This window comes from Pelmatolapia mariae, linkage group LG16_19 (genome assembly GCF_036321145.2).
Source record: "Pelmatolapia mariae isolate MD_Pm_ZW linkage group LG16_19, Pm_UMD_F_2, whole genome shotgun sequence".
Lineage (NCBI taxonomy): Eukaryota > Metazoa > Chordata > Actinopteri > Cichliformes > Cichlidae > Pelmatolapia > Pelmatolapia mariae.
The window spans coordinates 392,072-408,180 of record NC_086241.1 but is presented as its reverse complement, the minus strand read 5'-3'; the positions used below and the strand labels follow the sequence as shown (position 1 = coordinate 408,180).

Below are 16,109 nucleotides of genomic sequence, written 5' to 3'. Positions count from 1 at the left end.
TGTTTTATTGACTAAAACTGACCTATAACTGTAACCGAGCACGTGCACTCGTCTTTTCCAACTTTATTGGACACTTCCATCTTGTACTCCGAAGTGTCGCCTTTATCTGCTGCGAGAATCTTTAAAACGGCAGTGTTCTCCTTAACTGCTATTTTATATTTACGACCACTGATCATCTCCTTGCCGTCTTTGAACCATTTGACTTTGAGTTCAGGGCTTCCAGAAACGGCGCACTCCAGCGTGGCAGAGTCGCCTGCAGTCACGCTGATGGAGGCTGCTTTCTCTAAAATCCGAGCAGGTTCTAAAACACATTGAATTTTACACTTAACAAACAGTTAGATCTGAACTCTGTAAACATTTGTAATGGAATGTTTTCTAACCTTGAATAGTTAAGATAGCTTCACATTTTTGCTGTCCTGCCTCATTTTCAGCGAGACAAGTATACTTCCCACCATGCTTTAGCTCAACAGACGAGAAGGAAATACTAGAGATGTTGTTCACAAAGGACATTTTGATATTGGGATCATCATCTCTGAGGAGCTCAGAGTCTTTCATCCATTTAATGGTGATGGGAACTGAACCTTTCAGGGTTCCCTGTAATTTCACTGTATTTCCCAAAACTGCTGTAGCGCTCTCAATCCTCTTTGAGAACACAGGTGGCTCTGAAATAACACGATTGGTATAATAATGTCAGCACCTGCCAGACTGTGGGACGTTGTAATGAAAGTCCTTTTTTACACCACTAACCTTTTTGTTTAAGTACTGACTTTGAGGTTACTGACCCAACCTCATTGGATACAACACATTCGTATTCACCAGTATCAGCGCTCTCAAAGGACTGGATCTCCAGAGAGGCCAGCGATCCCTGTGACACTATTCTGTACTTCTTATCTGAGGACAGGCGTTTCCTATTCTTTTTCCAAGACACTTCGAGCGGTGCAGAGCCTGCGATCTCACACTCCAGCACAGCTACCGACCCTCTGACTGCCTCAGTGGACAGTAACTCCTTTCTGAATGACGGAGGTTCTAAAGGGGAACATATTCGGTTATATGCGTTTTTGCACAGACTTGGGCCTTTTGTTGCCAAAAACTCTACACACCTTTCACTGTTACTTTAATGCTGCAGCTTTCACACCCGCACTCATTGAGAACTTCACAGGTATAGTTTCCACTGTCAGTCAACATGACATCGTGTATCTCGAGAGTGGCGACACCGTCCTTCAGACCGACAGCATGTCTGCCACCAGTGGACAGCTCACTGTTATTCAAGAACCAGGTGGTGTGGAGTTCGGGGGATCCTTTGACGGTGCACTGCAGGCGAGCGGTGCTGCCCTGCTTCCAAATCGTTGTGGCTTCCAGCCGCTTTACAAAGACCGGTGGCTCTGCAGAGGTGTGTGGTTAAGAAAGAGCTATTGTGAAGTCAAAGAATGCATTTAAAAACAGCAACCACGCAATGAAAGAGGAGAGATTTAAGTTGCTGTCTATCATCTAAAAAGGACACCAGAGAATTGAACTGTGTTAACTTCCAGGACTGCAGATTTGCAAAAGTTACAAATGCTGCAGTTTCCCTGAAACTTAACTAGATAGCTCTTACCTTGTACCTTCACCGTGGTGGAGCAAGACGCACTGCCAGCTTCGTTTGCCACTGTACACACATAATTTCCACAATCTTTCAGTGTGGTCTTTAGGATATCAAGAGTAACTGTCTTATCCTCAAACAACAGTTTACAGTCGGGAGACTGGTGGACTTTTCTGCCATCTCTGGTCCAGGTGACAGTTACTCCAGTGTCCTCATCCACCTGACACTCAAGGTGCAGAGGAGCTCCGACCACAGCGGCGACTGAACCCAGGGGCCTGACAAAGTTGGGTTTATGGATAACACACAGCTCCGTGTGGCACTCAGCTGTCCCAGCTTTGTTAGATACCTCGCACACATAAAGCCCGCTGTCAGCTGCCTCAACACTGGTTATCTCAAGAGCGTGCTTATTCTTTTCACAAGAGCTCTGGTAGTGTGCGGGCACTTTGGGTAAGGCCTGGTTGTCTTTGAGCCAGACAACATTCAGAGGAGCAGTTCCTGCTATTACACACTGTATTACAGCCCTCTTTCCAACATACACAGTCTGAGGGTCAGGCTTACTTATAAAGACAGGAGGAAATTGTTCTACAGGGATTAAGAAGAAGAGAAACAAATCAGTGTTAATAAGTTTTACCAAAATCAAACCAACAGGGCAAGAAAGCTTAAAAACAATTCCACAAACAAAACGCCAGCACAAAGACGAAAACACGCCGTCCATCCCCTCGGAGGGGGAATAAAAACAACATGACTTCCAAACTCAACCAGCCAAGAAGAAGGAAAAATGCTCTTACCTGTGACACTGAGGGAGGCGGAGCATTCATCACTGCCGTGCTGATTGGACGCCTTGCAGGTGTATTCGCCACTGTCATCCTTGGTTGTCCTCAGAAGCTCCAGGGAGGAAGAGCTGAAGCGACTGATAATCCTGTACTTTTCACCCTCTTTGATGGGGTGTCCATCTTTGAACCACTTGAAGCTCACGTTTGGAGCGTCCTCAGTTTCACATTCAAACTTGGCAGAGCTGCCGATGTTTATCTCCACTGGGACAATTCTGTGCCTGAACACAGGCTTCACTGTGTTTGCAAAAGAGAGAAAAAAGGCAACAAGAACATGTGAATACACAGCAGCTGCTGAAATGAAATAGAAACAAAAATTAGTGTTTGTACTGGAGACGGTGATGTAGTGAACCTGGGACGGAAAGTGACACACACAAAGTTATGGTGGGATGAAAGTGGAGGAGAAAAAATGCACTGGTTTAGGCTGAAGTGATGAACAGGAAGTCTGTGATGACAAAAGGAGAGAAGGCATGCAAACATGAACGAATGATTAAAGGCAGGTGGTCAAAGGAGACTCCTCGGCTGTGAAGGTTGTAGAGGAGTAGATGGGATGTGATCATGTCACTGCTGTCTGCTCAAAGCCTCAAAGTCCAAATTCTTTGTGTCTCGAAGGTAAATGAGCTGTGGGCTGGCAGCGTCCTCTCATTGGACGGCCACTTTAGTGTTCAAGTAGAACAAGAAAAGCAAACAAGCAAACTCCCACAAATACTTCTGAAAATGTTTTGTTTGTTTTTCAAAATTTCAACTATTTTATAACGAGAAATTTTTTTCCTCACTAACTGTGTTTGTTTAGTAGTTCAATGAGGCGTCACTGGTCCTCTCTGCCTGCCCACACACGTGGCAGCACTTCTGCTATCATTGTGTTCGTATTTAACAAAATAAAAATGCAGACATAAGTGCGCACATTAGTCAGTTTTACAGGCCGTAGCCTTTGTGCTCATTTGCTAAACTTTGAGTTTTGGTTGAGGTTTGCAGACAGCAGACGTTCACCACAGCGTGAAGTTAGTGGATGATGATGATATCAAAGAATTTCCCATCATCAAACCTCGTGGGACCACAGTCAGCCTGGAAGATGTCGTAGTCTTGCCGACTTCATTCTCAGCCTCACAGACATACTCTCCTTGATGGCGGTCTTTGACAACTTTGTCAATAACTAGTGTGTATGTGTCACGGTCTTTAAAACACTTGAACTCTTTGCCAGATTTCACCAGCTTCCCATTGAAAAACCAGCTAACTTTGGTGACGTATTTAACACTGGCAGTAAATACAGCCTTGCCATTTTCCTCAGCACAGACATCCTCCACAACATCTGCGATGACGGGATAATCAGTGATACTGTCCGAGGACTCACTGATCATGATTGCCTCTGAAAGATATTCCTCTCTGGTTTCTCTGTGGACAAAAATGTCCACATGCTGTTCAGCCTGGCATACTGTGACGTCCTTCTCTGATCTAACCGTCCTGCTGCTCTTGGACTCGTGGACCTCAGTTTGGCTCTGAAGTGTCGCACTTTGAAAGGAAGCCCTGGCTTCTGTCGTCAGAGCTGCAGACTGAGATACAGCAGGAAGTAAACTGCCTGCGCTCTCTGCCACCACCACAGAGTCCACCACAGAAGACAACACCTCCTTGGAGGACACTGAGCTGACCTGCACTTTTTGAGGCTTATCGATGTGCATGGTGCCCGGCTGCTCTGATGTAAGACTTGGCAGTTCTTGGGAAACCATAGCATGCAAAGCTACCTGGAGTTCATGCCTAAGGTCAGCTGTCTGAGGGTAATCACCTTCAAAAGTCAGCGTGATCTCCAGGGGGGAACCCGGAGATGTGATAAGATAGGTACATGCAGCCTGCCTGGGCTCTCTCTGAACCTTGACCTCATGGACCTCCGCTGCCTCTAGTCTTCCAACAACATCAGCCAATAAAACTGGTGGATTACTGGCCACAGCTGAGTGAAGAGCATCTCTGAGCTGATGTCGTACATTCAAACTAGATGGTTTGGGGGCATAAATGATGAAATTCAGTTCCTTAGGTAGAGTCAGAGCATCCTGAGCCTCTGGGACAAAAAGAAACCCTTTAGGCTGTGTCTTAACACTGACCGCGGAGCCCTCGAATTTATGAATCTCACTCGACCGCTCTCCTACGATGACTTGTTTTTCTTCCAGAAACACTGACTGTCGGACTGACTGACCTTCCTGGATCTGGACTGCAAAGTCCTCCTCAGCCGCCTCTAAGATAGTGCAGCTTTCGGTGGCCGTTGCTTTTTCTTCTATGAAAACTGGCTTTTTTGGTATCTTGGCCTCAATTTTAATCTCAGGCTTAAATTTTTCATCGGTTTCGAAGCTAGTAGTGTGACCCTCTTCCAGACTTTGATTGTTTGTGATGATCAAAGACTGCATGATATTCCAGTAATCCTGTTTCTGGACTAATGCTCGCTGTTGCGTGACGCTCGTAGCAAAAGGAGTCTCTTTTGGGAGTTGCATGGGCTGGGAGGACACAGCAAGGCTGCACAGAGGCCTGGACTCAGTACGCGGCTGTGGTCGAGTGCTGATCACAGACATGTCAAGATCTTTGTGGTAATCCGCAGTGACCTCCATTCTCTCTTCTGAGGTAGCTGCATGCCATCTAGCCTTTTCCAGTTTCTGTGCTGCCACCTGCTGGTCAGGTTTGGTGACAGCGAGTATGCCTTCTTTTGGTAAAACTGTTAGAGCATGGACCGACTGAAGGCGTTTTGGTTGCACCAACTCTTGCTTTGGCTGGACAGAGGTGGCATTAATCTGTGTTTCGAATTCTGAAGCTGCCTCACAAACTACAGTCCTCTGTTCTTCTTGAGTCACTGAATGCAGCAAAGTCGGACTTTTCCTCGCTTCTGCTTGTTCAGTTGGAGGTTTTTCACTGCTCAACCTTCCCTCACACAGTAAAACATCCTGATCACTGATAACCTGCAGATTCAGAAGCTGTTCTCCCTCCTGCTGTGGCTGCACACTTACAGAAAATGCCCCATGTGGCACTTGTCCTGTTTGATCAGCACAGAGCTCATATTTCTCTTCGGTATGTACGGCTGAATTATAAACCATGTCTTTGCATGGGGTAATGCTCTCCTGCTCTGCTCTTTGTATTTCAAGCTTTTGCTCTTTGGATAAAGCCACTCTGGTTTCACTCACTGGTGCTACCACTGGTTTCGGCTGCTCTTTGCCAGCTGAACCTTTAATGTCTGCATCTAAAGCTGGAAGATGCTCAGTGTGTCCTTCTGTAAGTTGAAGCTGTCCTGCATACTGAGCCGAGTATAAAATCTTTACCCCCTCTGTGACTCTGAAACTCCTCTCCTCCTCTTGTCTGTGCATGTCTTCTGAGATTTCATCAGCGATAGGTACAGCGAGCTCGACCTGGTGACTAGTAACCAGTTGCCTCGGCTCGCTGGAGGTCTTCACGTGTTCTGGACTCTGATCTATCAGTGCCTCAGCTCTCACTGTGCTGAGGGGAAGGACCTCCTCAGACGTAGCTGACGCGAGCTTGGGCGGTTGCTCTTTGGCCGACTCCAGCTCAACTACCTCGGGGCTGAGAATCCGTTCAGAGTGCTGCTCTGTGATCTTTTGTCTCTCCTGGACCGAGGATAAGAAAGCGGCCACGTGATGCTGTTTAATAGGGACAGCTGAGACCTGAGGTGGATGGCTGGGGGCTAATGAAACTCTCTCCTCTATTTCATGGGACTGCAGCACCGCTGCCTGGTGGGTAAGCTGCTCACGATGAAGGGTGGCAGAAGAGATACTGAGCTCTCTGAGCGTTTCCACCTCTTCACTGGGAATAATCTGTCGGTCTTCAGTACTAATGGTATAGATCATGTGTTCAGACCGGGATCTTTCCTGGTGTAATCTCAGTTCTGTGGTTTGTTCTGCCATCGATATTGTCAGACCTTTTGTTTTCTGCACTAACGTGTCCTCTTCCTGAGCTTTCTCCCTGAACACCAGCAGCTCTGCAGTACAAGAGGCTTCCCCGTACTGGTTTGAGGCCTTACAGGTGTAAATGCCGCTGTGCTCCCGTTTGACACTCTTAATGTTAATAAAACCGGATCCATCCGGGTTGTTCACAATGATACAGAACCCACTAGGCTGGATGTGGGAAGTGCCTTTAAGCCACTGGAGCTCAGGGAGAGGATCTCCAGTCACAGTGTAACTGAAGAAACCCTGAGCCCCCTCCTGCAGCTGAAGAGATTCTATAGTTTTAGTGAATTCTGGGCGCTTACCAGTCACTGCAAATGTTCTCTCATTTTCTGGCTCCTTCACCTGAACGTGCAGGTAAGAAGTGCAGGTTGCCTGGCCAAATCTGTTGCTGACCGTGCAGGAGTACTCTCCTTCACACTCCCTGTGAACTGTGTTAATCACCAAGCTATACTCGTCGTGTTCGTGAATAAATGTATACACAGATGAACTGGTTATAGTGTGCCCGTTGTGAAACCACTGAGCGGTGGGCTTAGGGAAGCCGGACACTCTGACGGTAAACGTAGCCGTTTCTCCGACAGTCACAGATGCTGGAGAAAGTTCACTGAGGAAAACTGGTTTTTCCTTTTTCTTTTCCAAAGTGCTGGAGAAGCGTTTAGACTCTGGTTCGAGTTCAAGTGTTTTGGTTTTGTCTGCTAACTTTATGCCAGTGAAGTATGACTCCTGGGTTTCCTCTTCCACTTTGACGGCTGAGCTAGAGAAGACTGAGTGGAATAATCACAGGTTAAATCAGCTGAGCCACACACTCCAACCACAGTACAGCTGAAAACAGAAAAACTGCAGTTCAATTAATCCCAGTACAGGAGCACTGTTTTACATGTTTGACTAAAACTTCTTACAGTTTATAACGCTGCATCCATGATTCAGAGTCTGTCACTGAATTTTTCCTCAATCAAAACAAATTCTACATGATCAGAGTCAGATAATAAAAGTCCCGAGTCCACTCTGAACTTGATTCAGTTACAAGTAAACTCGTAAAAGTGCCCTTGAACTTCTTACCAACCCAACCTGTAGACAAAGAACAAAAACAACTTCTCAACTAAGACTAAGGATGGAGACATCACGGATAAAAGCCATATTTACCTTTTATTTCCTCCTGGACCTGAATCACAGGTTCCTTCTCCTCTGTAGTGACTGTAAAGACACAGATGTTCACAAATTAAAAACATTCCTAAAGCTGCCCGGGAGACTGTTAGAACCTGTGGTGGCTCGTGCATCCGTCCGCTTTTTGTTTCGTTTAGCTGACGTTTGTGCATGCTCCCTTTTGGTCTTTTAGTGTGCAGCACCGCTGGGCTTTTTTTCAAACACTAAGTGGTGTGAGCACACAGTGGTTATGACCTTGTTGAAGAAGTGTTGTTACCCTGTGAAGAAGTGTGCCTCTGCTGGCTGTGTGGGTGAAGAGCAGTGTGAATGAGTGGTGTAAAGAAGCCTTAGCGAGCAGAAGGACCAAAGCATGCAGATGCCAACCTTTCGTCACCGTGCTGCGCTCAGCATCCCCGGCTGAGCTGATATTTTTGCAAACGTAAGAGCCCCCTTTTCCAGGTCCCACATTGTTAACTTTTATACAGCTCGAGGGGTCTTCATTTTTCACAGAGTAACACACAGTTTCCTCAGAATTCAACTGGTTGTAAAGCCAAATGACAAACGCAGTGGGAAGCCCCTTCACAACGCAATTCAGGGAGCCACTGCCTTTGTTTCTGATCAGCAGCTCAGGGGGGAGTTTGATCAGGAAGTCGGGGCAGCTGGAAGGGCGATGACCTCGGTATTCATTAGGCACGACGTCAGGGAAATACAACAGGCTGATGAGGCTGTAAGGTCTCTGGGAAGATGGAGGTGATGGTCCCGGCTTCTCCACCACCTCCTGCTTGTCTTGGTCAGAGGGATCTCTAGGGGTCTCCCTGTGTGCCTGTGACACTTTGCGCACTGAATCGGTAGGGATGGGGGTTTCTGCTTTGAGATTTGCTTCTTTAGCTGGGTAAGAATAGAGTTAGGAAAAGTAATTAGGGGTCACAGAGTACATGGCCATGACTCTAAATGCTAAAGGGTTAATAGGATGAATGATGAGGTTAGCATAGCGAAGCTGACAGGAGGGGAGGATAAACTGGACTAGGGTTTGTTATTTTATTACACTACAAGAGGTTACAGGATAACATATTAAATATTAAGTCATGGGGTGGGGGAGCACTAAGCGGGAGGAGCAGCTGGAAAGGTGGGATGGACCAGATGGAGAGACAGGCTGATAAAAAAAGAAAGATTAACCACCTTCAACAGTGAGCTGAGCAGAGGAGCTGTTCTGGCCATGTTCGTTGGTAGCGGTGCAGCGGTACACGCCCTGGTCCGCCACACGGACGCCCTGGATGACCAGGGATAAAAAGCCACCGCTCTGAGAGCTTCTCACCCGCTCGGTGTCCACCAGGCTCTCACCGTTATGTTCCCATACCACCCCGGAGAAGGGCTGGCCGTCGAATGAGCAGCTGAACTCTGCCATTTCACCACTTTTCACTCGGACATCGCTCATTTCCATCAGCAGCTTCGGGCTGGCTGAGAGTCTGAAGTCAAAGCTGCTCTCAGAGCTCCTCTCCATCGAGCTTATCTCAATCGTGCTCCAAGACACAGACGAGCTCTCAGTGATCGTCTCAGTAAACTCAACACTGTGGGCTGTTTGTCCCACTGACAGAGAGCTGAAACTCTCGCTCTGAGCCTCCAGTCTCTGAATTAGCTTAGCCTCAGCCCCAGTGCTTGACACGCTAGCTAAGGCTTTTTTATCTGGGCAATAAGAAAGAGTAGAAGAATTAGGTCAACACATCATCACTCTACGGATTTCTCCAGGTTACTGTCACAGCCTGTTGCCAACAGTGCAGTGGGAGTGGCGCGTTGAGGATCAATAATGATGAGTGAGGGAGTGGACAGTGGTGGGTTTCCGCTGTCAATCATGCAAGCTTGACTGGAACAGAACAACAACAAACAGAAAAACAGCGATCACGTCCGTGCTTGAGTGTGAGGAACATTTCCAAAGTCCAGCAGTGCCTGAACCATGCGGCATTCCTCTGAAATGAAAACTCCAGTCTCGCAATAAAGACCATTAATACTGTTTGTGTTGGAGAGAAGACATCATGCATTGCAAAGAGACCTTTAAGACGATGCTTCCAGTGAGGATAAGAGCAGATTCAGAGCGGAGCAGCTGCATGCTCACAGAAACGAGTCAGTTTCTCACATCATCGCACTGAAAGTATGAAATCTGAGTTTGATGGAGTGGCTGGGAAATCGTTCCAATCCAAGGGCTGGTTGCACAAAGATCCAGGAGACGTCATGCAAGACAGTGACTGTAACATGAGCAGGGCTCATGGTTTGGTTTTCCCCACATGGCGTCAGTGCTAGCCGCTGACAGCTGCAGTAGATTCAATTTGTCCTGAATCGACATTTTAAATGTTTTTACATATTGATCAGTTTTATTTGTGAATGCTAAGCTAGGCTCTATCCTCCACGAGGATATTAAAAGAAAAGGAAAATCTTTGTGCAGCCAGCAGCGTTGGTCTCCAGTACAGCTGACATGCTTGCCACTTCCCCCGGCTGAACCATGCATCTTTCTATTGGCTCAGTTAAGGTTTGCTTTGCTTGCCAATAGATGCTTCCTTTTATATTTTGCCAGTAAGTAAACTTCTTGTGTAACACGCTCTCATGGCTCCGGAGGGATGGAGGGAGACTTAAAGCACACCTGGCTAATCAGAACGTGCTTACATGCTGCCATCATCATATCACCGTAGTCAGTGAGTGCTGTTAAACTTTGACTATCGGTTCTCGATAAGTTGGACATTATACATATCAGACCTTGTCTTACAGGAAATCCACATGATATTCTAAAATTAAAATCAGTCCTGTGAGGAACATGCACCGACTTAGGGCCTTCTTGGCAGCTGATGAACGTGCAGTAAGAGCCTGTCAGTTTTATCCAATTAGTATGCGAACGTCTGCTGAACTCACCATCAATATTCAGAGTGGCGGCACATGTGACCATTCCTGCCGAATTTGTAGCAACACACGAGTATTCTCCTTCAAGGCTGGGGAGAGCTCGGGAAATCTCCAGCTGGCAGGTGTCATCATAATGAGACATCCTGAAGATGTCCGACTGTTGGATCTCTCTGTCATTGCAGAACCAAGAAATCTGCAGATCTGGAGAGAAAGTGTTTTCTCATAGTCAGGAAAAACCGTTTACGGCACACCACACTGATGACAGCTGCGAGAGGATTTATGGTCAATGAGTATTTAAAATGCCGTATGACCGTAAAGGAGGGGAGTAACGGTCAATACCTTCCCCAGAGACGCTGCACTGGAACTGGGCAGGATGTCCTTCTGAGATCAGCAAGTCCCTCATGGGAGTGATGAGGACTGGAGGGGAAACCTGAGCCACGGCTTCAACCACCTCCGGAACTGCAGGAAAGACAAAGACACCGTAAGTCATCACTCGATTTGGTGGCTAAGAATTCATAATTCCAATAAAAGCCTAAAGAGCAGAAAAACACTCCATATGTACCTTCCACAGTGAGAGATGCAGAGCTCGTCACCTCTCCGTAGTTGTTTTTGGCCTCGCAGCTATAGATGCCTGCATCTTCAGGGAAGACTTCAAGCAGCAGCAGCGTATGCTCATCTCCATCATGGAGGAACTTGCACTTGTAGCTCGTGGACAGAACCTCAGAATCTTTGTACCAGAACACCTGAGGCTGAGGAAGGCCGCTCACCTGTGCCGAGAAGCGAACTGACCTGCCTGAGATCGCGGTTTGGGGCTGCATCTCCCGGATGATCTGAGGTGGCTCTGGCACTGAAGGAAAGTAGAAGAAAGAAAGGTTAATACTCTGCTTGGTCCGCTGGTCAAAGAATACTTTGATGATAATAGAAGAAAGTAAAGATTAAATGTATCTGTTTTTAAATCTAAACAGTACAAGTATCATTTTTAAGCTTTTTACTTTTATTTTCATGCAAAGAAGGAAAGCAGTGCTGGACTGATGCAGGACTGGAGCTCTTACATCTGACGTGGAGGTTCACAGAGCTCCTGTTTTTGCCGGCTAAAAAGGTGTACTCTCCAGCATCGCTCCTGAAGGTCTCAGAGATGGTGAGACGGTGGAGCTTCCTGATGGTGGCATAATTGAACCTCTCCTCCACAGTGAACTGGAGCTCCACTCCATTTCTCAGCCAGCGACCTTCTACATCATCCTCGTTCACCTCAAACTCAAAAGTGGCTCTCTGCTTCTCAACAACCTGAAAAACACCACATGATTAGCTCAACACCAGAAACTTCCTTCTAGTATTTCTAAAAAATAATCATTGTCATAATTTTTAAGAATTCGCTTCCTGTTTTGCAGGACAAAATATCTGAAAAAGAATATATTAAATGATCGGCAGCGTGCGCTCTCAAAGATCATAAAGTCTGAGAAATATTTCTGTCATTGTCACACATAAACTGACAGACAGTATTAAAATCCCAGGGTTTGGTGCATTTTTATGGAGACCTAATCTTACCGTGATGTCCCTGGTGGCTGGCTCTGAGATTCTGACATCTCTTCCCTCGACTGCCAGGTGGCCCTTGGACATGCTTGAACCGGCCACAGCGGTGTATTCACCGGCGTCCGACAGACGCACAGAGGGCAGAACCAGACGGTGCACAAACTGGTCCGATGTCATTTTGTACCTGTAGCAAACAAAGAAGGTGTAGAAGGTTTAAGAGTTGATCACTATGTTGGTAAAACTCAGTAACAGTTCCCACAACTGACTATCAAGGACTCTACCTGTCGGATAGCTCCAGCTCCTGACCATCTTTCATCCACATCACCTGGATGTTTGGTTCAGAAACTTCACATTCAAATGTTGCCCTCTTCTTCTCTGTGATCTTCAGGTCCCGCAGGTGTTTGGTGAATTCAACCACACGGGCTAAAACAGGGACATAGATACAGTTACTTTCCCTACATCTATCAGTGTGTCTGACCTTATGGAAACAAATCACTCATCAGCCCAGAGGCTCTAGTCGTCCTCTGCAAGGTTTTCTTCCTCAGTGAGGAGGTACCACTAAGAACAAGATTCAAGGAGTCCTTGGGGAAGTTTGCACGTTCACATAAAAGAGGTTTTAAATGTCTATTAGTAATATTAATGGCCGTAAGAAAAGGTCTGAAGGGTACCTTTTAGAGGTTCTAGTAGTGACAGAAAGAATCGTGTATGCGTTCCTGTGGCATTAACGAGGATTAACTTATTTGGGGAGTTTCCAGAAGTCCTTTGAAAAGTTCAAAGTGTCCTGTGAGCGAGTCTACATGTCAAATGTGTTAGATTCTACTGGTTATTTCAGAGTTACTGGTGATAGTCCATTAGAGAAGCTTTAAGAGTCTTTCAGTATGTTCTAAATGTCTTTCAGGGGTAACAGAGATGGTTGTACAGACAAACGACAGACACACACATTTAAAAACCAGCTAAAACACAGTGAGGTGTTGAAATAATTTTATTTGAAGTTGATGGAGTCCAAAAACATCTAATGTGAAAAGTCAATTGAAAAGTTAAATTAGAATCAAAGCATTTTACCCTCAACGTGAAGTTTAGCTGAAGTGACTGCAGAGCCAGCCATGAAGGTGTACTCGGCACTGTCTCCAAAGTGAACATTCCTGATGCTCAGAGAGTGAGTGAGCTGTTTGCAGCGAGCCTGGCAGCGGTCTGTAGAGCGGATCTCCACGCCGTTCTTCAGCCACTTGTACGTTATTCCCTCGTAGTTCACATTCACCTCAAATGTGACCGTGTCCTTCTCCTGAGCGTTCAGGTCTTCAAGCATCGTTGTGATCAGAATAGCTGGAAAACAGCAAAGTGATAAGAAGTTTGAAGAGATGTTTAAGCACAGTGAAGAATACAAAGTTGTGTTTTTTAATCTGTAACTTCATCCTCAGTGCAAACATCTGATCAGTTATTTAGTTGTTAGAGTTTTCAAATTTGACCTTAAACTACAAAGTAATTGAAAGTGGCTTATACTTATAATTTGTCATAAATATCCAGTTAGAAAATTTCAATGTACTAATTATTTCTTTTTTTTAGTAACAAAAATGTTTAGATTTCCAACTCGGAGGAGAAATGAAAGAATCCGATTAAAGTTACTTAAAGACATTCCATGGTTTGATACATTGTAATGATTCGGCAACATGTCAAACGTCTCTGAAGAACTAATTGATGAATTGATACATTGTAAATCTAAAGGTTTAAGTTTCACTGATGGTAACTTACGGTTAACAGTTAGCGTTGCAGAGACGCGGTCGTTCCCACAGACAAAGCTGTACTCTGCAGAATCTTCAGTGCTGGTGTTCATGATCTTCAGCTGATGGAGTTTTCCTTGAACCACAATCCTGAACTTCTCACTCATCTCAATCTCCACACCATCCCTCAGCCAGGTGGACGGGACATTGAAGTGAGAAACTTCACATTCAAATGTGGCCACCTGAGTCTCTGCGACCTCCACGCTTTTCATGGGCCTTGTGACACGTAGAGCTAAGAGTAAAATACAAACATGTTTAGTCCTAACGTGACCTTGGCCTGTGTTTTAGCATTTTTTACGTCCAAAAACTACTGATGTGATAATGCTTACACTCAACAATGAGGTGAGCGCTGCACTGCAGGTGTCCTACAACAGCAATGTAGTCGCCCTGCATGCTGTCGTCCACGTCGTGGACAATCAGCTTGTGGTTCTTCTTCTCAGAGACGATGCTGTAGCGCTCGTCAGACACCAGCTCTTTGTCATTGAACATCCATTTCACTGGGATGTCATCCTCTGAGATGCCAACTTCAAATACAATTGTTGCTCCTGACAGTGCTGTCACATCCTTTGGCTTCTTCAGGATCTTAATGGCTGTGGGAAAAGAGGTCTTCTGTTGGTAAAGAGCTTTAGGAATCTAGAGGTCCCATGTGGTTTAGGTAAATTTCCCAACCTCGTAGGCACCGAGCCAAAAAGCTTTTTGTGTTTATTCCAAAATCAATAGTTAATACTTACTTTCCACATTGAGTCTGGCACTTGCAGACAGTTTTCCCAGTTTGAAGGAGTAAACAGACTCATCCTGTGTGCTGCAGTTCTTGACCTTCAATGTGTGAAGTGTGCCTTCAATACTGATTTCATATTTATCACTGGGCTGGATCTCAACGCCATTCTTGATCCACTGTGCTCCCCTTACATCCTCATGGGTAAGTTCAAGGCTGAACGTAGCTTCTTGAGTCTGGACTACATTCAGGTTCTTCAGGGTCTTCTTGACTTTGACAGCTGTGGAGAAAAACACCAAGAGGCAAGGTAACAGTTAAACAAGTGAAGTGGCTGAGTCCAGAATTAAACTCTGACAGGGTAGCTCTTTGTGGTTGTTGCTATGGGCAGGTACGAGTCAGCAGACCAGATCTAAATGATTTAAATTTAAAGTATCATTTGATCATTTGGAAGAAATGTCTGCACTCATACAGTCAACAAATGGTGTGTTTCTGTGGCAGGTTGCTGGTAACAACTGCAAACTGGTTCTTTGCTCAGTTGTCTGTTATGTGTCGACACAATATTTCTTCATATCAGTGAAGAGACATAAGAAAGAAAAATATAATTACTCTGAAAACTGGACTGGACATGAATAAAGAAGCAGCCCATGTTCAAAGAAACACTTTAAGCACCTTCACAAACAAATTCAGCTTCCTAACCTCCTGATCCGTATTGGCTGTATGATCTACGTGTGTTTCCACGGTGAAAGCTGGACCTACCCTCGACTTTCAGATTGGCTGAGGTCTTGGAGGTGGCGACCTGGTAAGTGTACTCTCCAACGTCAGTGGCCTTAGTGATGATGATAACGAGGCGTCTGACAGCGCCGTCCACCTCGCTCAGCACGTTCTCGTTGAAGTCAACAGGCTGACCGTCTTTTAGCCACTTGCCCTCTGCGGACGGGTTAGCAACTTCACACTGCAGCACAGCGGTCTGGGAGTCAGCTACCACCAAATCATGTAGGGGCTTCTTAATGGCACCACCTGGGGACAGGAGATAGCCAGTTACTGCCTGGTGACAGAAATCTCCTCTGAACTTTTTAAACGTGCAATAAAAGTGTGTTTTGCGTACCTGTTACGGTGAGTGAAGCACTGCACATCTTCTCACCAGCAGCAAACATGTACTCGCCCTCTTCATCCTTCATTGCATTCATGACCGTGAGCCTATGCCTCTTGTCCTTGGACTCCATCTTGTACTGGGGACCAGCTTTAATCGGCTGCCTCTTAAAGGTCCAGAAAGCATCAATGCCTGGGTGAGAGACCTCGACCTCGAAGGTGACATTTTCAGACTCGGAGCACTGTTTGCCTTTCATTGGTGTCACAATCTGGACAGCTGTTGAGACAGAACGATAGTTAAGCCTCAAACTGATGTACAGTACAATAGAATAGAATAGAATAGAATAGAATAGCCCTTTTATTGTACATGTACAATAAAATTGTAGGAAATGTAGACGACTTGCTTTCACTTTTTCACAATTATCCATCTGACTCACTGAACATGTAATAATAAAGATGTACCACATGGAGCTCCATGGCTCGGTTCTAGTTTTGTAAATGCCACGAGGTCATGATGTTCATGTCAGACTATATATGTAAGAAGCAGGTGCAAGTTTTCATATGATTTTAAAGAAAGTTGCATTCAGCAGAATCTGAAACTATTGTGTTCAGCAGAAAAATGATTTC

General features: G+C 45.7%; 1 protein-coding gene across 1 annotated transcript in view; it reads right to left on the bottom strand.

The window, feature by feature from the left end:
• Window positions 1-16,109, bottom strand: part of ttn.1 (titin, tandem duplicate 1) — a 164,041-nt gene that overhangs the window by 131,892 nt on the left and 16,040 nt on the right. The window contains exons 26-47 of the mRNA XM_063500209.1: window positions 15,499-15,759; window positions 15,150-15,410; window positions 14,410-14,673; window positions 14,008-14,268; window positions 13,650-13,910; window positions 12,963-13,223; window positions 12,182-12,323; window positions 11,916-12,084; window positions 11,423-11,654; window positions 10,933-11,217; window positions 10,710-10,829; window positions 10,383-10,571; window positions 8,664-9,167; window positions 7,869-8,372; window positions 7,485-7,535; window positions 3,455-7,105; window positions 2,368-2,646; window positions 1,595-2,161; window positions 1,101-1,382; window positions 748-1,026; window positions 381-662; window positions 23-301 (exon numbers count right to left, since the gene is read on the bottom strand). Of these exons, the coding sequence (XP_063356279.1) occupies window positions 23-301; window positions 381-662; window positions 748-1,026; window positions 1,101-1,382; window positions 1,595-2,161; window positions 2,368-2,646; window positions 3,455-7,105; window positions 7,485-7,535; window positions 7,869-8,372; window positions 8,664-9,167; window positions 10,383-10,571; window positions 10,710-10,829; window positions 10,933-11,217; window positions 11,423-11,654; window positions 11,916-12,084; window positions 12,182-12,323; window positions 12,963-13,223; window positions 13,650-13,910; window positions 14,008-14,268; window positions 14,410-14,673; window positions 15,150-15,410; window positions 15,499-15,759 (9,384 nt within the window). The remainder of the gene's footprint in view (window positions 1-22; window positions 302-380; window positions 663-747; window positions 1,027-1,100; window positions 1,383-1,594; window positions 2,162-2,367; window positions 2,647-3,454; window positions 7,106-7,484; window positions 7,536-7,868; window positions 8,373-8,663; window positions 9,168-10,382; window positions 10,572-10,709; window positions 10,830-10,932; window positions 11,218-11,422; window positions 11,655-11,915; window positions 12,085-12,181; window positions 12,324-12,962; window positions 13,224-13,649; window positions 13,911-14,007; window positions 14,269-14,409; window positions 14,674-15,149; window positions 15,411-15,498; window positions 15,760-16,109) is intronic.